Source organism: Rhizopus delemar, genomic scaffold, assembly GCF_000149305.1.
Source record: "Rhizopus delemar RA 99-880 supercont3.6 genomic scaffold, whole genome shotgun sequence".
NCBI classification, from domain to species: Eukaryota; Fungi; Mucoromycota; class Mucoromycetes; order Mucorales; family Rhizopodaceae; genus Rhizopus; species Rhizopus delemar.
Window position 1 is genome coordinate 957,717 of NW_027137832.1, and position 24,031 is coordinate 981,747.

At 36.0% G+C, this 24,031-nt stretch overlaps 8 protein-coding genes across 8 annotated transcripts; 4 read left to right on the forward strand and 4 right to left on the reverse strand.

Annotated features, from left to right (window-relative positions):
• Positions 1 to 1,322: 1,322 nt before the first annotated feature.
• RO3G_08360 (uncharacterized protein) lies at positions 1,323 to 4,463 on the forward strand (the record flags this gene model as incomplete). Its single annotated transcript, XM_067662950.1, has 3 exons — positions 1,323 to 1,480; positions 1,534 to 2,159; positions 2,227 to 4,463. The coding sequence occupies 3 exons, from the start codon at positions 1,323 to 1,325 to the stop codon at positions 4,461 to 4,463; spliced, it is 3,021 nt and encodes a 1,006-aa protein (XP_067519051.1).
• A 389-nt stretch (positions 4,464 to 4,852) lies between these two features.
• RO3G_08361 (uncharacterized protein) lies at positions 4,853 to 6,026 on the reverse strand (the record flags this gene model as incomplete). The annotated part of the gene is made up of 4 exons (XM_067662951.1): positions 4,853 to 5,398; positions 5,458 to 5,600; positions 5,644 to 5,875; positions 5,934 to 6,026. The coding sequence occupies 4 exons, from the start codon at positions 6,024 to 6,026 to the stop codon at positions 4,853 to 4,855; spliced, it is 1,014 nt and encodes a 337-aa protein (XP_067519052.1).
• A 495-nt stretch (positions 6,027 to 6,521) lies between these two features.
• Positions 6,522 to 7,868, reverse strand: RO3G_08362 (uncharacterized protein; the record flags this gene model as incomplete). Its single annotated transcript, XM_067662952.1, has 1 exon — positions 6,522 to 7,868. The coding sequence occupies one exon, from the start codon at positions 7,866 to 7,868 to the stop codon at positions 6,522 to 6,524; it is 1,347 nt and encodes a 448-aa protein (XP_067519053.1).
• A 231-nt stretch (positions 7,869 to 8,099) lies between these two features.
• On the reverse strand, positions 8,100 to 8,728 carry RO3G_08363 (40S ribosomal protein eS26; the record flags this gene model as incomplete). Its single annotated transcript, XM_067662953.1, has 4 exons — positions 8,100 to 8,117; positions 8,167 to 8,300; positions 8,359 to 8,536; positions 8,726 to 8,728. The coding sequence occupies 4 exons, from the start codon at positions 8,726 to 8,728 to the stop codon at positions 8,100 to 8,102; spliced, it is 333 nt and encodes a 110-aa protein (XP_067519054.1).
• A 1,138-nt stretch (positions 8,729 to 9,866) lies between these two features.
• On the forward strand, positions 9,867 to 10,831 carry RO3G_08364 (uncharacterized protein; the record flags this gene model as incomplete). Its single annotated transcript, XM_067662954.1, has 3 exons — positions 9,867 to 10,043; positions 10,091 to 10,655; positions 10,707 to 10,831. The coding sequence occupies 3 exons, from the start codon at positions 9,867 to 9,869 to the stop codon at positions 10,829 to 10,831; spliced, it is 867 nt and encodes a 288-aa protein (XP_067519055.1).
• A 317-nt stretch (positions 10,832 to 11,148) lies between these two features.
• RO3G_08365 (uncharacterized protein) lies at positions 11,149 to 12,033 on the reverse strand (the record flags this gene model as incomplete). Its single annotated transcript, XM_067662955.1, has 3 exons — positions 11,149 to 11,296; positions 11,351 to 11,699; positions 11,748 to 12,033. The coding sequence occupies 3 exons, from the start codon at positions 12,031 to 12,033 to the stop codon at positions 11,149 to 11,151; spliced, it is 783 nt and encodes a 260-aa protein (XP_067519056.1).
• A 320-nt stretch (positions 12,034 to 12,353) lies between these two features.
• RO3G_08366 (dihydroxy-acid dehydratase) lies at positions 12,354 to 14,659 on the forward strand (the record flags this gene model as incomplete). Its single annotated transcript, XM_067662956.1, has 10 exons — positions 12,354 to 12,382; positions 12,497 to 12,549; positions 12,611 to 12,671; positions 12,737 to 12,929; positions 12,992 to 13,614; positions 13,681 to 13,727; positions 13,789 to 13,979; positions 14,033 to 14,207; positions 14,263 to 14,348; positions 14,411 to 14,659. The coding sequence occupies 10 exons, from the start codon at positions 12,354 to 12,356 to the stop codon at positions 14,657 to 14,659; spliced, it is 1,707 nt and encodes a 568-aa protein (XP_067519057.1).
• Positions 14,660 to 16,320: 1,661 nt separating this feature from the next.
• Positions 16,321 to 23,483, forward strand: RO3G_08367 (uncharacterized protein; the record flags this gene model as incomplete). Its single annotated transcript, XM_067662957.1, has 9 exons — positions 16,321 to 16,436; positions 16,492 to 16,802; positions 16,865 to 17,268; positions 17,323 to 17,412; positions 17,499 to 18,173; positions 18,255 to 18,279; positions 18,343 to 21,831; positions 21,898 to 23,165; positions 23,217 to 23,483. 9 exons carry the CDS (start codon positions 16,321 to 16,323, stop codon positions 23,481 to 23,483), a joined length of 6,645 nt encoding a protein of 2,214 aa, XP_067519058.1.
• Positions 23,484 to 24,031: the final 548 nt, after the last annotated feature.

Here is a 24,031-nt window from a genome sequence, read left to right on the forward strand (position 1 = left end):
ATTAATCTTAAAAGAGCCCACTTTAATGTCAGTGACGCGTAAAATGACATGTAAAAGTATTAATAATGTTCAATTATCACCATGACAAGAAGTAGTCGGATCGGTAAACCTGATCTTCTTTTATAGAGTAAACAATCTTTTTAAGGACTCAATGACTTCTTTTCAACTACAACATAGTCGAAAGCACATTTCACAATTGAACGAGTATAATCATCAATTTGTCAATCTGACAACTAACCAAAGAAAAAAAAAAAGAGTCAAGATGATACATTAGGAAACAATTATCTTCTTTGTTAATCACATATGTACTGTCTCATCTATACCTGTATTGTAATGATTGGTATTAATGATGTGTTTACCATAGAATGATCTGGCTCAAAGGTTACTCAAAGTCCGAGATAACAAAGATAACTGAGCTCGTGCTTGTTATCATATCTTTACTATTTCCGAATAATGACGAAAGTTATTTTTGTAATAACTCTCAATTGACTACTTTATTTGCACCAAAAGGGGCTTAAGTGGTCTGACATTTTTGCTTATAGACCACATAACTCTTTTTTTTTTTCTATTTAAATAGCGGCCATTTAAAAAGTTTATATTTTTACTGCTATGTGTGGTCCAAGCTCATTCATACTCGTGCATCCTTTCTTCAGTAAATAGTAGACACAATCTTTATATTTATTTATATTATAAACTACATGTACAAAAAGGAGAAGCTTTAAAGGAGCATGCTATTATTGGATAATTTTGATAGTTTAAAACAAGCATGTACGTTCCGAGGTTCTAGTGTCATCCGAGGAATAAAGAACGATAGTAACCGCTCGTGTATGTGTTATTGCCTCCCTCAAGACCCACTCACTCTCATTCTGGCCACAGAGAATCATTTTTCCCACATTGATATTCCTCGGATCCATGACAAGGGCATTTTCCCTTACTTTTGCATACTTTACTATAAAGATCAAAGTAAAAGCTATTATTCTATTGTCTATATATACATACAATTACACCCTTTTTTATATACAGACAACTACATTATAAATAAATATTTCGCTCATAAATTCCTTGAGGATAAAGAAATAATGATAAGATTCAAAGTCAGTAGATAGCATGTAACACGATAGCTTTTCTCACGAGTTAGCCAATCAAATTATAATTTAATGTGCCTTAAAAAAGATATCTTTCTGACTCATGAGTGGATAGTTCTTTAAATGTTTATATATAAATAGATTGGGAACGATATTCTTCCTCTCTCTCTCTTTACCCCCCCTTTTTTTTTATACAAATCCTGCATCTATTTTTTATTCTTGTTTCTTCTTTTGATTATGAAAGATTCAATTCATCTTGTTAATAATGAAAGTGGTTATGCCACAAATGTATTTGCTGATAAAGAATCTCAAATGGTTCAAGTCTGTGATCATCTTGAAAAACTTGGTTTTCTTCCCAAAGAACTCGTAAAAAATGAAGTATCTTGGTTTTATAGGTAAACTAGAGCGATTGTATGAATAACTAAGAGACTAAAGGGAAGTTTGGTAGCAATTTAAATATCGATGATTATTATTTTGCACTTGAAAGTGTCGAAACTATTTCTAATCATATCATGGCCCTTTACGGTGCAAAAATATTGGCTTATACCAAAAATGAAAATGTACTCAATATCAATCTACAAAAGGAAGCTGAGGACGCAGCAGTCTACATTCATTCCTCCGTACCCGGTGTTTCTCAAATACACGGTCCTCAACATGAAAAGAACATTGATGAAAAATTCTTGGATATCTCGACCCCTTCTGAAGCTTATCGTGTCGAATCTTATCGTTCTAGTTCCAACGGTGGTGGATTAACTTCTCAAATTCGTAGTTACTTTGTTACCAAATGTGAATTTGAAAATATGACGCCTACAGCTGAACAAGAAACGGATATTAAACAAGTGGGTGATAAAAGCTTTTTAAAAAAGGCAACAGAACATACCCTCAAGGTATATGAAGAAGTCATGCAAAGTGTCCTTCAACGTACGGGTCCTGTCATTGAAATGTACCAAGTCAAAGGTTCTCGTGAACGTCGATTGGTTATTGGCTATCGTCAAAGAAGCACAAAGGGATTCTTCTCTGCTATTTCTGATTTATATCACTACTACGATCTATATTCCACTCGTAAATATGTTGGTAAGTCAATTTGTTATTTCAATTATGTGTGTCTGTGTGGATTATAAGCTAAATCATGTCAATTTAGAACAATTCTCTAACGGTGTGACGATCATCGGTCTCTATTTACATCCTCTTCCTAATTCCAAGTCAGCTCCTATCGAACACACCATCTACCAAGTCATGAAAGAAACCTCTCTTTTATACTGTCTTCCCAAGACTCCACTTCAACAATATTTCCAGACAAACAAACTTTCTGTTCAAGAAATGGTCTATGGTTATGTCGGCTGGATATTTGCTCAACATTTTTTGAATCGTTTGGGTAAAGAATACTTGAGTTTGACCTCCATCTTGGATCGTGCCAACCCTGTTCATGAAGAAGTTCTTTCCAAATTAAAGAAACGTTTACGTCAAGACACATTTACTCGTGAATATATTTTGGACATCATGAAGAGATACCCTGAGTTGATCAAAATATTGTATGCCAACTTTGCTACTGTCCATTACGTCAATCAGCGTGAGGCCACACTTGAACCCACCATCTCTTATCAACGTTTGACCAACATCGAGATGCTCTCTGTGGACGATATCAGCAAAAAGATCAAGTCTATGACCTCTAATGCACATGAGCAAATTGTCTTTGAATCCTTCTTGACCTTCAACACTCACGTACTCAAGACCAACTTTTATCAGTCCACCAAGGTTGCCCTCTCCTTCCGAATGGATCCCAGCTTCTTGCCTGATATTGAATATCCTAACCCTCTTTACGGTATGTTCCTCGTCGTAGGTTCCGAATTTCGTGGTTTCCATCTTCGTTTTGGCGATGTTGCTCGTGGTGGTATTCGTATCATTCGCTCACGTAACAGAGAAGCTTATTCCATCAACTTGCGTACTCTATTTGATGAAAATTACAACTTGGCTGCTACCCAACAACGCAAGAATAAGGATATCCCCGAAGGTGGATCCAAGGGTACTATCCTTTTAGATATCGATCAGCAAGATAAGCCATTGGTTGCCTTTGAGAAATATGTCGATTCCATCTTGGATTTGCTGATCGATGGTGAGACGATTGGTATCAAGGATAAGTTGGTTGATTTGACCAAGAAGCCTGAAATTTTATTCTTTGGTCCTGATGAAGGCACTGCCGAGTACATGGATTGGGCCTCTCAACACGCCCGAAGACGTGGTGCTACTTTCTGGAAAGCCTTCACCACTGGTAAATCACAATCATTGGGTGGCATTCCTCACGATCTTTATGGTATGACCACTCGCTCTGTACATCAATATGTTCTCGGTATCTACCGTACCTTTGGCTTGAAGGAAGAGGAATGTACAAAACTTCAAACGGGTGGTCCTGATGGTGACTTGGGTTCCAACGAAATCAAGATCTCCAAGGACAAGACGATTGCTATTGTTGATGGCTCTGGTGTTCTTTATGATAGTGAGGGCATCAATCGTGATGAACTCAGTCGTCTTGCCAATCATCGTTTGATGATCAGTAACTTTGATACCAGCAAATTGTCCAAGTCTGGTTTCCGTATTCTTGTGGATGAAGATAATATCACCTTACCCGACGGTACCCTTGTTGAAAACGGTCTTCAATTCAGAAATACTTTCCACACCAATCCTCTTGCTCAAGCCACTGTGTTTGTGCCTTGTGGCGGTCGTCCTGAATCAGTAGGTCTTGATAACGTACAAAGTTTGATGGCAAAGGGAGATGGTGCTCCTCTTTTCAAATACATTGTTGAAGGCGCCAATCTCTTCTTTACTCAAGAAGCTCGTCTTCGTCTTGAAAAAGTTGGCATTGTGATCTTTAAGGATGCATCTGCCAATAAGGGCGGTGTTACATCATCGTCTCTCGAAGTCTTGGCTGCCTTGGCCTTCAAGGATGATGAATTTGGTGAATTAATGTGTGTTAAGAACGGTGTTGTACCCCAATTCTATGAATCTTATGTCAAGGAAGTCCAAAATATCATTGAACATAATGCAGCTATTGAATTTGAAGCTCTCTGGCGTGAATACAAGCGAACCAACACACCCATCTCTATTCTCTCTGATGAGCTCTCAAATGCCATTGTTCAACTTCAAGAACAGTTACAAAGCTCTGGCCTCTGGGATAATGTCGCTCTTCGTACAACCGTCTTGAAGCGCGCCTTTCCTAAATTGCTCTTGGAGAAATTAGGTCTTGAAACCTTACTTGAACGTGTTCCAGAAAGCTACGTCAAGGCCATCTTTGGTGCTTATTTGGCTTCACAATTCGTTTACAAGTATGGCCCTCATCCTGATAACTTTGCATTCTTTGAATTCATGCGCGAGAACTTTTAAAAGCATACAACATTCATATCTTAAAAAACAGATAATCATCACTATTTTTGCACAAGGTTTTATTTTTTTTTTTAGTTTAGTTTATTGATAGAAATATCAACTTCATTTCTTATCTTTTTCCAACATATCATATTCTATATTAAAAATAAATAAAACAAAATATTCACTTTTCCATTTAAACTTACTCTTTCACAATAACTTAAATGAATTTTTGCAAACGCAATTAAAATCAACTTCAATTCTTTGTCTTGTTGTGCTTTGTGTCTTTTGAGTTCTTGCTGCAACATATCAGACATCTCTGACAAGTCTTGACTTACAGATTCCCTTGCCTTTTCCAGCTGATTTTTTTTTAGTAAGTTCACCACGTCTCTCTCTCTTTATTTTAAATTCTAGAAATTTACCTGCTTTATAGTATCTTTAGACTTTAGTATTTGGTTTTGACGAGTTTGTTCTGGATCGCTATCAATCATGCCTTGAAACGTAAAACTAAAAGCTGAAAACAATTTCTTGGTTGAAGTCCATTTTTTGGTTCGTTCCTTGGAAGATTTGACAGTAGATAATGTGGCACTTGCTGGGTATTCATGTGCTTCTTCTGCAGTATGCTTCTTGTTACCTATGTCTTCCTTAATGATAGCAGCAAATCCATCTTCTATGGACTCTGTATCCAGAAAGTCATCATCTACGTCATCATCTTCTTCTTGTTCTTCTGCTGATTTGGATATAGATAATTGATTCATGCCTGATTTAAGTTTGTTTGACTCATCTTGTTTACGTAAAAGAGTCTCCAGTGCTTGTGTCTTTTGATCTAGTGTCTCTTGAATCAATTCTAATTGTGCTTGCTTCATGCGTCTGTAACGCAGAGCTTGTTTAGTGATTTGAATGTATTGCGAATAATCTTGTATATGTTCTGAGCATTCAATCTCTAGTGATTTAATCTAAATACATTTTGTAAGCGTCCATATTCTTACGAGAAAACATTTCCTTCTGTTATTACCATATCATTCGTGGATGCACATGAATCATCAATCACTTGACCGAGCTTTTCTATAAAGCTTGATAACAAGCCAGATGGTTCATATAAGCTTAATGCATTATAGACTGATCCCAAGTCAGAATAATCATTGGAAAGATCTATTGCTTTTAGTTAAAAATATAAACGTTCAATTAAACAGCGTGTTACCTGTGAGTCTCTTCAAGATATTTTTTTGAGATTTGTCAAATTTATGTCCTTTATCTCTAGTTGATTTATCTACATTTGACTCTGCTTGTTCAAATTCTTGATGGGGATGCTTGATAATATATGAAGATGAAGGAACTGGAATAACTGAGGTATGAGTGAGTGAAGCGTAATCATTAGGTATTAAATGATCTTTGGGTAAATCTGATAAAGGTGGGCTACTTAAAATATCATTCTATAATAAATTACATAAATAATCTGTTATTATGTATACCGATATATAAACTAAGTACCCAACTTTCATTTCCATGAATAAAGCGATGAAAGACATGTTCTTGGCTTAGTATAGGATGTACACCTATCCTAACTAAAAACCTTTCCAACATTCTTTTCCGCTTATCAATCATTGCATTATTTTCATCCTTACGTGTGTATTCAGCTACGAAAAAAGAAAGTTCAACAACAAAAACAACAAATTGGAGGTCTTTTTTACTTACAAAGTGTATGTTTCTCGGGTATAGGTGGTATAAGCAAAACAGGATAAAGCCGTACAAGTGATTTTCGAAGTGACTCGAATTCACTATAACGTCGCTTGACTTCTTTCATATCCTAATACAGTGTACCATGTTATATACGTAGTATTGTAAAAAAATCCTTTTAATATATTACTTTAGTTTGAATAGTATAAACGATAAATGAATTATTGTCAGTCTGGTTCTTTTCTGCGTAAATTATCTTTAAAATATTTTCTTGTTCCTTTAACAAGAGTTGAATTGTACATTGACATGGACTTGGTTTATACATTTACTTGTAATAAAAAAAATAAAAGAAATAAAAAAAAAATACTTTTTATGCAAATTAAATTGAGACGGAGATCAAATTTATTCAAGTACAACTCTTGCTGGCAGCAAGACAACCCCTTCTTCATCAATAAACAAAGGACTAATACTCATTTTAACCAACTTGTTTTTATAATCAGCAATGTTATCTGTGGGTGCCATAATGTCTTGATCATATTTACTTCCAATTTGTAAATGTTCAACAGATACATCAGCATCTCCTCTATGTATTTCCAAAGATAAAGAAGCACATAGCTCTAAAACGTAATCCCAAATACGCATCAGTTCATCATCCATACAATCTGTATCCAACAATTCTAGCATCTTTTTAGTGACATGTCTTTGAATGTCTTGTAAGTATTCCTTTGTAGCAGGATTTAAGGTCAAAGATTGAACCGTTTGTCTTCGGTACCACTTGGCAAAGTTAGATCCTAATGTCGTCTCAAATCGACAAATTTGATCCAAATAAGCAGTGTTTAACAAATGTTGATTCTCTGTACCAAAGGGAAGCGATGTCAAATAAAGTTGTGTAATCTGTGAATACAAAGACTGCTCCAAACTTAGTCTCCATGCTTCGTCTTTGTTGACTACTGCTGCTGCCATAGTGACAAATCGACTAAGCGTCTCTGCTAACCTGGCTAATTTTTGTGTTAATGTACGCGAATTGATCACCGATGGGCCTGCGGTAGCAGCAAACTCATCGTTCTTCATTTGAGATAAAGCAAGTGCTTTGCCAAAGACCTCTTCATCACAACCCGTTAAATTCTTTAAATTCATTATCATCTCTGCTTGATGCTTTTGTGCAGATTGTAAGCTTCTCAGTTGTGCCTGAAGTAATTCATTTTCTTCCATCAGCTCTGCATAAGATTTGTTGACCACTGAGGCAAAACTTGGCTGAGGCTGAGGTGGTGCTGATATTTGATCATCCACGACATCGTTTGGTTCACCGTCGCTGCTGTCTGCCGCACTATGTTCAAATGTCACAGAGGACCTAGCATCCCCGAATTCAGCTGCGTTTGACCGAGACTGTTTGTCTTCCTCATCTAACGGAGGATGACCTACAATGTCTCTTAGATTAGGTGCTTCACGCAAGTGGGCATCTTGAAGTTGATCGCGTACATCATCAACTGTATTATTGTCGTCATCTGTTTCTCTGTCGTGGTTGAGTCGATTGATACTAGCGGCATGAGCACTAATGACTGATTCTTGATCGTCAATTGTTGCTGCTACACTCCATGTATCTGTGTCACGAGTACGACCATTATCCAAGGTATCCAGTAGGTCCGTTTTTCGAAGGTAGGCATGTCTTGCAAGTGCTGGATTGTCTTGGAAGCTTTTCTGAAAAAAAGAATCTTTATCACTGCCTTCAAAAGATGAGACCGAACTCATGTTAACAGAACTGAAAAAAAAGCTGAGAAGGAAGGCTAAAAGCTAAAAAAAAAAGATGCGGTTTACGTCACAACTAATGAAATTAGTATCTCATGATTACAAGTGCCTTTCCCCCTTTTCTTGACTATTTTGAACATAGACAGTTGTAATAAGCGAATAATATAAAAAATATCAAGTTTTTATAAAAAAGTTAATTTTTATTCAGTGAAACTCCTTTGATTGCTTCAATTCTTAAGCCTTGTTAGCAGCCTACATAATAGTATTAGACTTGTCCTTAATGACAGCTTTATATAATTACCTTTTGGAATCTGAATCTGGGAGGGGGAAGACGGTTGCGACGGTCAACGGCAGAACGGACACGGACAACACGAGCGTGAATGGCGCAAGAGATACAGTAGTGGAGCTTGACATACAACTTGGGAATAGCATATTCTATACATAAATATCAATTAGTATTCTATCCTTTCTCTCTTTCTCTGTAATCGCATACCCTCATAGATAGAAGCTTCTTGGAGATCACGGACGGCAGCAGTTTCAACCATGTTACGGATAGTGAAACGCTTAATAGCCTTGTCCTTGGGAACGCAGCGGTAACAGTTGATACAGCGGACAAATTTGGTGTGTCCACGTCCGTGCTTGTTACGTCCGTTGTTTCTTCTCTTGCAGGTCTACAAAAAATGTAGTCTTTAGTTTTCTTGTCAAAGCAGAAAAAGAGAGGAAAAAGGACATATCCACACGAATACACATATCACTCACTCATCCATCCATCCATCCATCCATTAATAAAGTTCTAAGCAGTGTATTTATTGGAAGTTGATGTGCTTGTGTCCCCTTTCCCCAAATATCGTCTTACGTACCATGCTGTTTAATGAACGAAGAAGTTGAGAGAGAGTTTGTCTATTGGGAGCTTCCTACACTCATTTTTGAATCCCGGACTACCAAAAAATTTAAAATTTTAATTGGTCAACATTTTTTCATTCTGAGTTGATACATACTGTTTTAGACGTTTTGCATTAAAGTCTTGGGGAGGTCTCGCTTAATTCATTAAATATGCTTCATGAGTAGAATATAATTAGTTTCTAAGCCTGTTTTTTTCTTTTACATAGGATTGTTTTTACGATTGCATATAAAGAACCAGCATTACATTATACTGTTGAGGCTTTTCTTTTGTGTGCGTTCATGTGTTACTGTATGTCACTATATGAATTTCCCGGAGCCGGACGATCAATTTGACCAAAATAAAGACTGATTTAATGAGTAGATCTTTTTATAGTTATTTAAGGAGTATTGTTAAAGCACGTTTTATGTTAAAATTTCACTCCTTTTTAATTTTTTTTCTTAGCATATGGACGCTATTGACTCTCATTGGATTCAGTCAACAAAGTCCGGTTTACACTATAGCCGAAATTGATCGAACCCAAGAAAACTCCGCAAAGACTTAAAAGAAAAAAATATCTGTCGTTTTTTTTAAAGTTTCAATTTTTTCTTTTTTTCTTTTCATAATGTTAAAGGTACAATTGGTTTTACACAAAAATACCTTTTGTTCGAGTGAACATTATATATGCTTACACATGAAAAAAAAAAATAGAATATGTCCGCTATAAGAAGTAATAAAATCCCCAGACAGTTTATCCGATCCATGTCACTAGAAACTCACACAGTAACTTCGACTTCTCCCCCTCCACTCCTTCAGCAAAAGAAGAAACTAGACTCTAAACTTTTTCCTGAAGAAACACGTGCAAAACTAGAAAGACTTCGTCAACATCATTTCCATCCTTCCAACATTCCAGATTCACCTGATTTTGGCACAAACCAATATATGAATATCAATGAAGAACTAAAGCAGCAACTAAAAGCAGTTGTTTCACAATTTCATGCGCCTGTTAGATATGCAGTAGCGTATGGAAGTGGTGTGTTTCGTCAATCTGGATATGATGAAAAAGTAAGCACTAAATGATTAGAAACAATTCTATTAACGCCTGCATACAGAGTAAGCCCATGGTTGATTTCATCTTTGGTGTGAGTCATCCTGGTCACTGGCATGCGTTGAATATACAACAAAACCCTCATCATTATTCAAGCTTACGCCATTTAGGTTCTGGTGCTGTCTCATTATTACAAGAAAAAGTGGGTGCAGGCGTCTACTTTAATCCATATGTGGAAGTGAATAAGATGGTAAAAAGCAAAACCTGGATGGTTAAGTTAATAACCAATCCTATTAGAATATCAAATATGGTGTGATTTCTATTGACAAATTATGTAAAGATTTGATTGACTGGGAGACACTTTATGTAGCCGGACGTATGCATAAACCTGTAAAAATCTTGCGTGATGATTCCCGAGTTCGGTTAGCAAACCAAGTTAATTTGACAGAAGCTGTCAGAGTAGCTTTGTTGACGTTACCCGAAAATTTTACGGAAGAAGAATTATTTATGAGAATTGCGGGTATAAGTTACCAGGGTGATTTTAGAATGATGGTCGGTGAAAATCCAAACAAAGTAAAGAATATTGTTACAAGTCAAATGGATAACTTTCATAGATTATACTTTGGCCTATTGGATGATTTACCTAATGTGGCTATTTTGAATGGAGGAAAACTTCAGCAGAGCTACAACCCTAGATATAGAGGATTAATGGTTAAGAAATTGCCAAAGACATTATATGATAAGGTGTTGAATCAATACCGTCAACATACTGCTTCTAACAATATAAATGTGCCTGAAGATATGACTGTTGTATATGAACAAGTGGCTCAATCTGAACACTTGTCATCTTTTATAGATAAAGGTTTGTATATGAACACAGATATATTGGTTAACTAATATTTTTTGTGTGTAGGTCTTACAGAAATTATTGGTAGAACAGCATTAACTCAAAGTGTTAAAGGCATCTTTACTGCTGGTCCATTAAAATCAATTAATTATGTTGGTGAAAAACTATCAAAATGGTGGACAGCAAAATAAAATATCTCTTTGTTATTTTTTTCAATAAAGTGTTATAAAACTTTGCTGTCATTTCACAGTCTAGACTTGGTGAATAATTCAAGTTTCTTACTTGAATAGCTTCATATGAAAGCTTTATAGATTCGATTGTGTTGTACGAGTGTTTCATCGTTTTTTATTAAGGTTCTTGAGGAACACTGTAAACATTTTCAGCTGTCTTCCTTTCATTTTACCATGCATATAACACAAGAAAGGGATTCTGATTTTGAAGCCAAAAAAAAAAGTCTAATTTTTATTGTGATTGTTGTGTTTTATATAATACAGAAAAAAGAAAGACTTTAATAAACAACATCTACATGAATAGTGTATGTTGATTGATCACGGTTATTAGTGTATTGCTCGTTGTGGAATGCACGAACACATCTCCATGCTTCAGATTCAGAATCAAATTTCACCAAGAATTTGTTCACAGGTGATCGATATTTACTGTAAATATTATTATTAGCAGTACGAAAATGGATTCATTCTTTATAAACAAACCTTGATAAAGACACTACGTTATCAGGAACACCGTCAACAGGGAAGAAATTCTTTGACCGTAAATAGCCTAATAAATAATCCGTGGCTGGAAAAGGGAATCCAGAAATGATTACAGAGCGACCAGCAGCACTTGTTGCCTCTGTAACTGATTTTAATTCATTTCGACGCAAGTTGCTTAAAAAACCTTCAGGGTTTCCAGCTGATTTTCCAGTAAATGACATTTTGATGATATGGCCACCTAAAGAACGTCTATCACCGTATGAAATTAAACGACGAGCATCTTCAGGAGTAGCCATTAATACTACACATCTACCATCAAAATTGAAGTTTTCCTTTCTACAAAATACAACTTTTGAAAAGTTAAATTCTATTATCTATAATATTGTATCTCTCTTACTATCAACAATGCTTTTATCTCCTTTTGGAAAAGCTTCTCTTGCCAATTTACGAATATCTTCAGTCGTAGCTGTCATAGGAAGTGTGTCAATTTGAATTAAACGAGTAGGCTCCAAGCGCTGCTGTTGTTGTCTTCTTCCACCAAACTTGTCATTGAACGTTTTGGTAACATCCTTTCTTGCTTCAACATTTCTAATGAGAGAAGTATGAAACGATCTTGAACAAACATTTAACGCAATGCGTTGACGAGCAACTATAGGGACTAAAAAACGTGCAGCAGAAGCCATTATGTGTCAAGTTTTAAAAAAAAATTGTAAAGCTGAAAATTTTGTAACAAGGGATTTATCCAAAGTCACTCATGTCCCGCATAAATTAATAACCGAAGTAAAGATCTTTTTGTTTTCTGTATCATATCTTTGCATAAAAAAAAAAGAAATACAGCAAGGTTGGTGGATTGGGATAAAAAAATGAGGGGAAAAAAAAACTCCATTTCACAGGTTTTTGGTGTCACAAGTTACTGGATATTTAAAATAGTGTTTTATAAGATCTATCTTCTCTTTCTTTTTTATTATTATTAACGTGAATAAAAAAAAAAAAGATAATTAATATGACTGTACAAACGGGAGAAGTTCATATGTAAGTTCAGATAGTTTGCTATTTGACGCGTTTATTAATCAAATATCTTCTACTTAGTCACAAACTTGAACCAAGAAATCGCCATATCTCAAAGGAACCCACTGTTTTAAATAGGTATTCAAGCACTATAACTCAATTGCCTTCTGCTGGAGCTGGTCAAGCACAATGTAACTTGAACACTTAAAGTTCATTTCGAAAGCATATATTAACTTCTTTTTTTCTTAAAAGTATATGCAACCGGTTTAAAGGATGAGGATATGAACAAGGCCCAAGTTGGTGTCACTTCTTTGTAAGTCTGATTTGAATCTTAGATATTTACGGAGAAAAAAGCTAAAGAATTCTCCTATTATGTAGTGGTTATGACGGGAATCCATGTAACAAGCATATTAATGATTTAGCTGCCAAAGTTGTACAAGGAGTGTGGGATGCCGGGTTAGTTGGCTATCAATTTAACACAATTGGTGTTAGTGATGCTATCCCAATGGGAAATGCGGGAATGTCCTTTTCACTTCCTAGCCGTGATATTATTGCAGACTCTATTGAAACCGTATGCTTCTATTCACACACTTATTTACTGTATCTAAACTTTATTTTTTTTTCCCGTTACAGGTAATGAGTGCATTATGGTATGACGCTAATATTTCAATCCCCGGTTGCGACAAAAACATGCCTGGTTGTATCATGGCCGTCGCTCGCTTGAATCGCCCTGCTTTGGTTATTTATGGTGGTACTATGAAAAAGGGTCGAGGTACTATTGGTTCCTGCAAAGACAGGGAAATTGATATTGCTACCGCACTAGAATGTAATGGAGAATTTATTAGCGGGAAAATCACGGAAGAAGAAAGGAAAGATATCATTCGTCATGCTTGTCCTGGTGCCGGCGCTTGTGGTGGAATGTTTACAGCCAATACAATGGCTAGCGCTATTGAAGCCTTGGGTATGTCTTTGCCTTATAGTTCCTCTATCCCTGCAGAAGACCCTGCCAAGATTCAAGAATGTTTAAAAGCAGGTAAAGCTATGCGAGTCTTGCTCGAGAGGAACATCAAACCGAAAGATATTATGACGCGTAAAGCATTTGAAAACGCTTTGACCCTGATCATGGTGTTGGGAGGTTCTACAAATGCTGTACTTCATATGATTGCTATGGCTAAAGCTGCCGATGTTCCTCTTACTATTGACGATATCCAAACAATTTCTAGCAAGACACCTTTTTTGGCAAACCTTCGACCTAGGTAAAACTATATATGTTAATATCAATAGCTTTTTTTTATTTTATTGAATGCGTCTTTTTTATTTAGTGGAAAATATGTTATGGAAGATCTTCATTATGTCGGTGGTGTACCAGGTAAAACAAAGCAAAGATATCCTCTCTATTGAACAGAATTCATCTAATCTCGTTCAATTAGCTGTAATGAAGTATCTTTTGGAAAACAACATGCTTCATGGTGATTGTTTAACTGTAACAGGAAAAACATTGGCTGAAAACTTGGCTACAGTTGAAGGGCTCAAAGAAGGTCAGGATATTATCAAGCCATTGAGCCAACCAGTCAAGTCAACCGGCCACTTAACTATTTTAAGAGGAAATATGGCCCCTGAGGTATACAGTAGCAGACTTCTACAAAAAACATCATGTTAACAAAACATATTCAGGGAGCCGTAGCTAAAATAACAGGAAAAGAAGGATTGGAGTTCACGGGTGTTGCCAGAGTATTTGATGATGAGGATGATATTTTTGAAGCTCTCGAAAGAAAAGCTATCCCTAAAGGATCCGTAGTTATCGTTCGCTACCAAGGCCCAAAAGGAGGACCAGGCATGCCTGAAATGTGTAGGTTAAAGATAATCAAAAGCAAACTAAACATTTCTAATACAATTTATCACAGTAAAACCAACAGCCGCCATTATGGGCGCTGGCTTAGGTAAAGATGTCGCTTTAGTTACTGATGGACGTTTCTCTGGTGCTTCTCACGTAAAGAATTTATCATTGTGGGAAAAAAAAACTCGCTAAAAATGGAAAAAAAAAATTTATAGGGATTCATTATTGGTCATGTTTGCCCCGAAGCACAAGTAGGTGGCCCTATTGCCCTTGTTCATAACGGTGACCAAGTTACAATTAATGCCAAGACACAAGAGCTCACAGTTCATGTTTCTGATGAAGAGCTTAGCGAGCGACGTAAATCATGGAAACCAAAACCTCCAAAGTATACAAAGGGTGTTTTAGCAAAATATGCAAAGACAGTCAAGAGCGCAAGTGAAGGTGCTGTTACTGACGAATACTAATTGCTGAAATTTATGTATAAAAGAATAAATGTAAAAACGGTTCCTTTGTTTTGTAGATTACTGATATTCTACTGTTTTTCAAAGAATGCTATTAAAAAGGTTTTATCAAAATTGAATGACTCGTCAGGCTCGTCATCTAAGAATTCATCATAACATTTTGCGAAGAATGTGTAATAGAGAATTACAGGTTCTTGAGCTAATGCCGTAAAGAGCTTGCTATTCTTGGCTATTCTTATAACTTTGAAACACAAATATAATTCAATTGACTATGAAACAAAAAAGACATAATATTTATTTGTATATTGGATATGAATGATAAAAAAAAAAAGAAAAAGTGTGATTTTCTTAGTTCTCAAAGCTTACTCTTTTTTACAGAGCGAGCTTTGATTAACAGGATCAACCATGAGGAGGTGAAAGTATATCTGATCCTAAAAGCAAAAGGTGACAGGAAAAAAGTATCCAAGTGTCAATGCGATACCTTAAGTTAAGGAACCTTAAAGGAGGTACGATGCGCGTCAACACGTCTTCTGATTCTTACCCTTGATGAATCAAGCTTTATCCCTAAAGCCTATCCATCATGAGGGGCTCACATTTGGGCTCAAGCAACTTTCTGAACTAATGTGAATAAAAGGGATGCCAGCTAATTGGGATACTTAATTCATTCAAATATTTATATTACAAGCAAAGGAGTTGTTGTATGTCAAATAATACTATACTTCTAAAAAGCCACGATTGACTGCACACTTTCCAACTCTGGAAAGTAACGTTCTAAAACTGGGTATATCAAATTTGATATTACGGAAAGTAAGTTAAACAAGGCATAGCTCCCTTTTCTTTACTTACATTACCTATTAGCCTCATGATATAGAAGCTCTTTAAATGTGATTCCATCCTAGAATACAAACCTGAAATCATGAAGCCCGACTCTGTGTCTATATAGATTATAAACAAGCTAATCTAGCTGGAAAATTGATAACGAGTTAAATTAGCAGCTAGCTAATTTTTTGAAATAATACTGAGCATTAAAGCTACTATCACCATGAAATAAATATGAAAAAGGGCAGGTTAAAAGGATAAAATACTATAAAATCCCATTTACACACGAGTATTCTTGTTCTGAAGATCTCTACAGAATCTTTTATTTAGTTGAACTTTTTGTCTTTTGTTCAATTTCAATGTATTCAGCATATTGAAATAATCTCAATATTATCGAAAACTGAAATTAAAAAATGTCTCTGGCTTGCCTCTAAAATAAATGAATATTTTTACGTGAGCTATCAATAGATAGCTTGTATAAAACACAGCTTTCAAGGGATAGCACCTAATATTAATTTTCTTTTGAATAACATAGGTCAGAACGGCATTTCAAGGCATAGAGTACTCAGGAACAAAGTATGATGCTATATAAACTTTGTGCAACAATGAGTAGCCAAAATGGGATTTTGTTAATTTACTGAGCAGGCATTGCTGAGTGGGTACTCATGAATGTATCCTGAATCTAATTCGTAAAGTGTTTCAAAAAAAATTTTTATTGGATGAATTGACTTTTTATTTTGAAATGTTGTGACTCCGAGTAATACTTTAAAAAAGCAGAAAATCAAACAGAAAAATCACAAGAGGAATTTTTTTTCTCCCTTTTTTTTATTGCTTTATATGAAAGAATGGTCCATTTAAATAAAGCAGATATAGAGGCAGTCGCTGAAATTATTGGATATACACTCGACACATCAAATGTATGTGAAGAAGTAGATAACACAGTGGTTATTTATGGACTAAGGTATTTCACATAAATAAAAATCTCCTTTTTACTGTGTATCTAACAATATGTAAAGGAATCGAGACAAAAAGCCTGTTATAGCAAAATTATCACGTCAACCATTACGCTTAGAAAGAGAATATCATATTGTACAGAGACTTTATAGAGAAATTCCATCAAGAGAGTTGCTGTGTAGACCAATAGATAAAATAACGTTGCCAGATGGTTTGATTGCGCTGATATTTGAAGGCTATGGACAAAACTTATTAGAAGAATACCAAATCACAGAAAAAGAACAGCATCAGCCTCAGTTTATGAGCTTAGAAATGTTTTTAAACTTTGCCGTTCAGTGTTGTAACTGCTTAGAAATGATACACAAACATCAGAGTTAGTCATGCAATACATTTAAAAAGAATAATAATTAATCGCTGAGTAACACATTCCATTAGTTATTCATGGAGAGATTAAAATGAACGCTTTTTTATGGCCAAAAGATCAATCAGTAAAAATATGGAATTTTGGTTCAGGAGCAAGAAGTTTAGAAACGAGTTTAACATCAGAAGGATGGAGAAAGACAGTTCATACAAATGATGCGAATAGCTTGTTACAAATGTTAATTTATATGTCGCCTGAACAAACTGGAAGAACCTCATTTCAACCCGATCATCGTACAGATCTTTATAGTCTCGGTATCACTTTCTTTATTATTTTGACTCAATCTCTACCTTTCATTCATTCAAGTCCAATGGAAATTGTTCATAACGTACTAAGCAAAAAGCTTCCACTTGTACATGAAGTTATTTTTGATATACCTGAAATTATTTCAACGATTATTGAAAAATTAACAAATAAGGTAGGCTTTTATTACGTTTAATAACTTTATGTGATTGAACTATCTATTTGCTAGTCACCCGATGAACGATATACAAGTGCTCATGGTTTAAGACAAGATTTAAAAGAATGTTTAAATCAATTGGAAAAATTTAAGGATATAAAAGTAAAGAAAAAAAAAAAAAAAAAAAAAAAAAAAAAAACAACAGCTTGCATTTATTACATATCATGTAACATTTTTTTGCACAAAAGCCTTTCTCATTAGGTAGATACGATATTGCAAGCATTTTTACTTTACCAAACAACCCTTGCTTTGGACACACTTCTGAAGTCAAACTAATTAATTCAATCATTCAAAGAACAGCTTATATGTGTGGATCCAATACAAAGCGACGTCAATTTTTCTCAGATAATTCAACCATTCTTCCTGCGCTTAAAATAGATGACGGATCATCTTTCAAACGCGTTCACAACAAAGAAGGAAAAAGAGTCAGTCGATCTACAGAAATAGTAGCAATTTATGGGAAAACAGGTGTGGGTAAATCAACACTTGTAAGAAATGTAAAGCAATTTGCTCAAACTTATGGATATATTGCTGTATCTAAGTTTGATAGAAGGCAACCTACACCATATGGCTGCATTCTGAGGTGTTTATCTATTTTTTTAAAAAATATTTTGGGAGAAACGCCTGCCGAAATCGAAAGGTTTTCTACAATGCTCAAAGAACAATTAGGAGCAGAAACTATGTCACAGTTACCAACACTACTTGTTGATAATGTTCCTGAGCTATCTTCTTTCTTAAGTCGACCTTTTTTACAAAGAATACCTACAGAAGAATTGGATATGAGCTGCGATTGTAGCATGGAAGTTGGGGAAGAAATTAAAACAAGATTTCATACAGCATTCATTGAAATATTTCAAGCAATAGTAAATTTTAAGTTTGTGACCTTGGTAAATACAAAAAAACATTTAGCTTCCAAAAAAAAAAACTCACGTCATTTTTTAAAGTTTTTAGAAGATTTGCATGAAGCAGGTACAAAAAAAAAAGCTTATTTGTATCACCGCTCATTGTAACACAAATCCTCCTAAACTTTAGATGAAGCTTCTATTGAATTACTCAATTCATTGATATCAGCAAAACTTGACTTTCTTGTCATTTTAACTTATAGAGACAATGAACTTCCCAAACAAGCTCCTATTTTACTGGCCAATCAAGATGCAGTTATTTCTTTTGTGAATATAAGAAACTTAGACCAATCAGCTTTAATGGAATTGATAAGAGCCACAATGCATCGACATGAAGAAATTGATTTAGCCTTACTGGCTCCCTTGGTTGATTTCATTCATAAAAAGACACACGGTAATCCCTTTTATGTCTGTCAACTACTTACAGCGCTGGAAAAAAAGAGTCTGATTTATTTTACCTGGGAAAAGAGGCACTGGGAATACAATTTGCATGAGATCGAAAAAGAGTTAGAAATTGGCGAAAGTAGGGATGTCAGTATTGAATTCTTGGTACATCGGCTCAAGGAACTTCCACGGGATGGTAGAAAATTCTTAAAATGGGCTTCTTTTGTTGGAAATAGTTTCAGTTACGAAACAGTTAAAAACTTAATGATAGAGAATGATGATATCGATGATGAGGATGATATTGAGGATAAGGCTAGTCCATTAGAGGAAGAGGAAGAGGAATACTTAGTGAAAAATAAAGAAAAGAATAAATTTGATGCTATCAATGGACTTCAATCAGCCTTACAGCAAGGATTCATTCAACCCACAAATAATGATGAGTTCCGTTTTACTCACGATCGTTATTCCCAAGCTATCAGCATGTTGACATCCCCTGAACATCGAGACATCTATCACTTACGCATCATTTCCCATTTTATGTATAAACGCGATGTAGATAAGTTTTGGGTAGCTGATCATGTGAAAGGAGCTCTTCATCTGATAAAGCAATACACCATCAAGTCATCTTACCGAAAAATGCTGATACAGGCAGGTGATAAAGCGTTCGACTCTGGTGCTCATCAGCTTGCCTTTTCTTATTACTCTGCCGCTCAGGAGCTCTTGAGTCTACACGATCCCTGGGTTGATAGTGAAGATTCAAAATACGCCGAAACACTACATTTGTATACCCGTCTGGCAGAGATCAGTTGGTTTATAGATGGCGCTCTCACTCGAAAGCATTTGGACACCATTCTGTGTCGCGCCGAATCACCAATCGATCGTGCTGCTGCTTATCGTATCCAGCACAGATGTCGTTGGTCAAGAACAGGCGGAGATACTGAAAGTACACTCATTCTAATAAAGTGCTTACGCGACTTGGGCATTGAAGAGATCAAAATGGATTTACAGCAGGAAGAGTTAAAGGAGTTGTATGAGACTACTAAGCAAGAGGTAATCAAGATGGGATTTGAGAAAATACAAAAGCTGCCTATCTGTGAAAGTCGTTTGATCCGAACTCAGTTCTCAATTATGGAAGAAATTTGCTTATGGGCGTATTGGACAAATGACATGCGTATCACCCTGACAATAGGATCTCAGTTTGTTACAAAGACGCTTAAATATGGCACGACGCCTACCACGGGGGTAGGATTTGTATTTTTTGGAATGGCCGCTTTACAGATTTTCAAAGCATACGAATTTGCAGAGCAAATCGGCCAAGTTGGTATCTCCTTATGTAATAATTACAGTGGATACTCAGAATCAGGTCGTGCACGGTACTTGTATGCTACCTTTTTAAGTAACTGGAAACATCCTTATCGACGCTCTATTATTATGACCCGAATGGCTACCAAGCAGGCCCTTATGGGTGGCGATCGTACTTATTCTATATTTGCTCATTTACAGACGATTCTTATAAACTTTCTCTGCGGCGGAAATATGTCAGACATCTTGAAGGATGCAAAAGATTGCTTAGAAGGAGTAACAGGACCTTCAGTACCAGCTGGTGCTTTCATCGCAGCAACAACCATCATTCGCGCCATATTGGCTGTTCAAGGCAAAACGTATTTGACAGAGGATGGCATCTTTGAAGACAAAGAGTTTAATGAAGCAGATTTTATCTCTCAATCTACCTCAGATAACCCTAGTTTTCCTTATTATCTCCATTACTATTATGCTTTAAAGTCAGTCGTTTTGGGACATTACGGCTTTGATGAAGCTGCTATCAAGCTGAGTTCGGAACAGATGTCTATAACAAATACTGTACCCCCTGGAAGACTCACTCATATTATGTTTTTTATGCGATGTATTTCTTTGGTTCGCCTAATACGACAGAAGCAGCGGGCCGACTTGATGCCAGACTTCTTGAAAAGTCGAGCTACACTAGCTGACTGGGCTCAACATTCACATCCAGAAAATCTTGGAGCACATATTGATTGCATTAATGCTGAACTTGCCTCCTTGGAAGGAAACGACCAAGAAGCCCAGATGCTATTTGATAGAGCAATCCGCAAAGCAAAGCAGGGCAAGTGGGCGATTGAATTAAATCTAATGTATGAATTGGCTGGCGAATATTACTTGAGAAAAGAGCTTTGTACAGTTGGATCTTTGTTTATCGAAAAAGCAATTGCTGGGTATCGTCATCTAGGGATGTTTGGACTTGCAAATCAATTAGAAGACAGACACAAACGCATTCTCAAAGAATTTCAACCACTTGACATACCAAAAGTATCTGTTGTTCAGACCGAGAGCTTACAAAAAGTACCGAATAAACGCGCTTCAGTTGGTGATCTATCACTCAAGGAATTGGATATGCTCTCTAATATTAACGTAAACAGTATGGAAACATCTCCCGAAGAGGCATTATTAGCACTAGATATTGTTGATTTGGCATCGATTTTGAAAAGTTGTCAAGTGATATCAAGCGAAATGAATTTTGAGTTGCTCTTAAAGCAAATGCTAGGAATCATCTTGGAAAATTCAGGCGCTGACTCTGGCGTGATTATTGTTAAAGAAAATACGTCTTTCTCTATTGTTGGTCGTGGATCGCAACAAGATGAATGTGATATTTACAGTACACCAAAACTTTTATCAGAAGAGGAGGATTCTATGATGACCCGCATCTCTCAGTACGCGATCCATACCGAAAAATCCTTATTTATTGTTGACGTTCAAGAAGATCCACGTTTCTCTGATGGTACTGCGCAAGCTAAATCATGTATTTGCACACCCATTATTCATAAATCCGCTGTGGTTGGTTGTATCTATATTGAGGCACCCATTGGATCATTGACTTCTCGCCATGAAATTGTATTACGTTTGCTCTCTCAACAAATCGGTATCTCTGTAACTAACGCCTTGCTGTTCAAGAGTATACAAAAGGTAACGCATGCGAATGTCAAGATGATCGAGAGTCAAAAGGCTGCATTAGAAGAAGCACGTAAAAGCAAAGAAGCTGCATTACATGCTATGAAGTTGAAAGCAGACTTTTTAGCCAATATGTCTCATGAATTGCGTACGCCATTTTCTGGATTCTATGGTATGATTTCACTTTTATCAGAAACAGTTTTAGATGCTGAACAACAGGATATTGTCCTGACTGCGAAAGAAAGCTGTGAAACACTTTTGAAGATTATTGGTAATAGCCCTTTTTTATACTTGTTGTCTGCTCTAAAATAGCGTATTAACACATCATATTGCTTAGATGACTTGTTGAACTTTTCGAAATTGGAAGCTGGTAAAGTCACGCTTGATATGGGACCCTTGGTTGTTGAAGAAGTCATTGCGGATACAATCGAAATACTTTGCCCATTAGCAACAAGGAAGGGACTTGAGCTAGCTTACATAGTAGATCCGGATGTTCCAGCAACTGTAATAGCTGATTCTTCTCGTGTTAGACAGATTTTGACAAATCTGTTAGGCAATGCCATAAAGTTCACTCATCATGGAGGAGTAGAAATTAAATGTCACTTGGATAACTCATTAGATGCAGCTGATCAGTTAAAAAAGGATAATAATGACTGTATTCGCTTGAAATTTGAAGTAACTGATACTGGTATTGGTATCTGTCCTGAAGAGCAACAAAGATTGTTTGAACCATTTTCGCAGCTGGATGGAGGCACAACAAGGAAATATGGAGGCACTGGGTTGGGTTTATCGATTTGTTTACAACTTGTTCGACTTATGGCAGGCGACATAGGCGTAGAGTCTAAGCCTGAAATGGGATCTAATTTTTGGTTTACTGTTATTGTCAACAAAGAAAATAAGGCAACATGCAGTGGTAGGAATGGAAAGCCAGCCGCACTGAAATTTTTTCAACAAAACCATCGTATATTGCTTGCTACTTGCAGTAACTTGAATGCAAAGATGATGCAATCTTTGTTATCAGATTTCAACCTAGCAAGTACATCAGATACACATCAAGCCGTGTTTAAAGCGTTACAAGAGCATTATCAAATATTAATTTTAGACATCCCACCGAACCCTAGTGGATTCATTACTCATCAAATACAGAGTGTCGTAGATGATCCTGAATGTGAGTTGCATATTGTTTTGTTATATACACCATCGTCAGAAGGACACAGGATAGCGGCTGAAGCTATAAATTCAGGTTCTGATCGTCGTGGACGGTTAGTGAAAATGGCAAAACCTGTACGTAGAGCCAAGCTACTTAGATTATTGGAAATTGTTATAAGCGAGAAAAAGCCAGGAAGTGCAGCACCCTCTCTTACTCCAGTAATTCCTACACGTATGAAAGATTACTTTAGCCAAGAAGAGCTTGAACTTTACACTGAAAAATCAGTGCTAATTGCAGAAGATAATCTTGTTGCTAGAAAACTGTTAAAACAACAGCTAGAAAAGCTTGGTTTTTCTGTTGAAGCTGCAAGCGATGGCGAGGAAGCAATTCAAATGTACAAACAAAGACCACCCAACTACTTTTCTCTTGCCTTCTTTGATCATCACATGCCGAAGGTTTGCTTTGTCAAACTATTGAATCGTGTAGAATCTAACGAACTTTTGTAGTGTGACGGTGTAGAGGCTACAAAGCGCATTCGGTCATTGGAAAAAAAGACAGGTTGCAGGCTACCAATTGTAGCGCTCACTGCAGATATTCAAGCATCAGCAAAGCAGGTTTGTGTGGACGCAGGTATGGATGATTATCTAACCAAACCACTTGTTCCAAAAAATTTGGCTGCAACACTTCGTCAACTTTATCCATCTATTTATCAAAAGCATTATGACACGCCTACTTCCTCTACTCCTTCATCCCCAGCATCAGCATTTTTATAGAAGAAATTAATACTCTATTGTACAGTTATTTTTTTTATCATTGAAAGAGAGAAAAAAAAAAGATATTTTTTGTCACAAATATAAATCACATCTGCATGAGTTACAAGTGTCAAGTATTATTTTTTTCTGGAATGCTAAACTAATAATTATTGATCAAGTTTGGTGTTCTTTTGAACTTGGATAATTTGATACCATACTACATTGCTCTCTATCTAAGCAGCTAAAAACCCCAAAACTTTTTTTTATTATTATTGGTTTTCACGATTGGTACTCGGTCACTTGAATCGATCAAAATCAGATTGATTAAAATAAAAAGTATTTACTTTCAAAATCATACCTCTTATAGGCTTCATACACCTTCTGTTTTTTACAGTTCTCTTTTGTCCAGCTTACTTCGAACCCTTCTATTGTAGCGAAGATATTGATACCGAGCTCAATAACGAAAACTGACTAATTATGCAATGTAGCTGATGTAGCTAACGTAAATTTTTAGGTTTTAAGTAGATAAAGACAGGAATATGTTTGCCATTTTATAATTACTTGTCTTT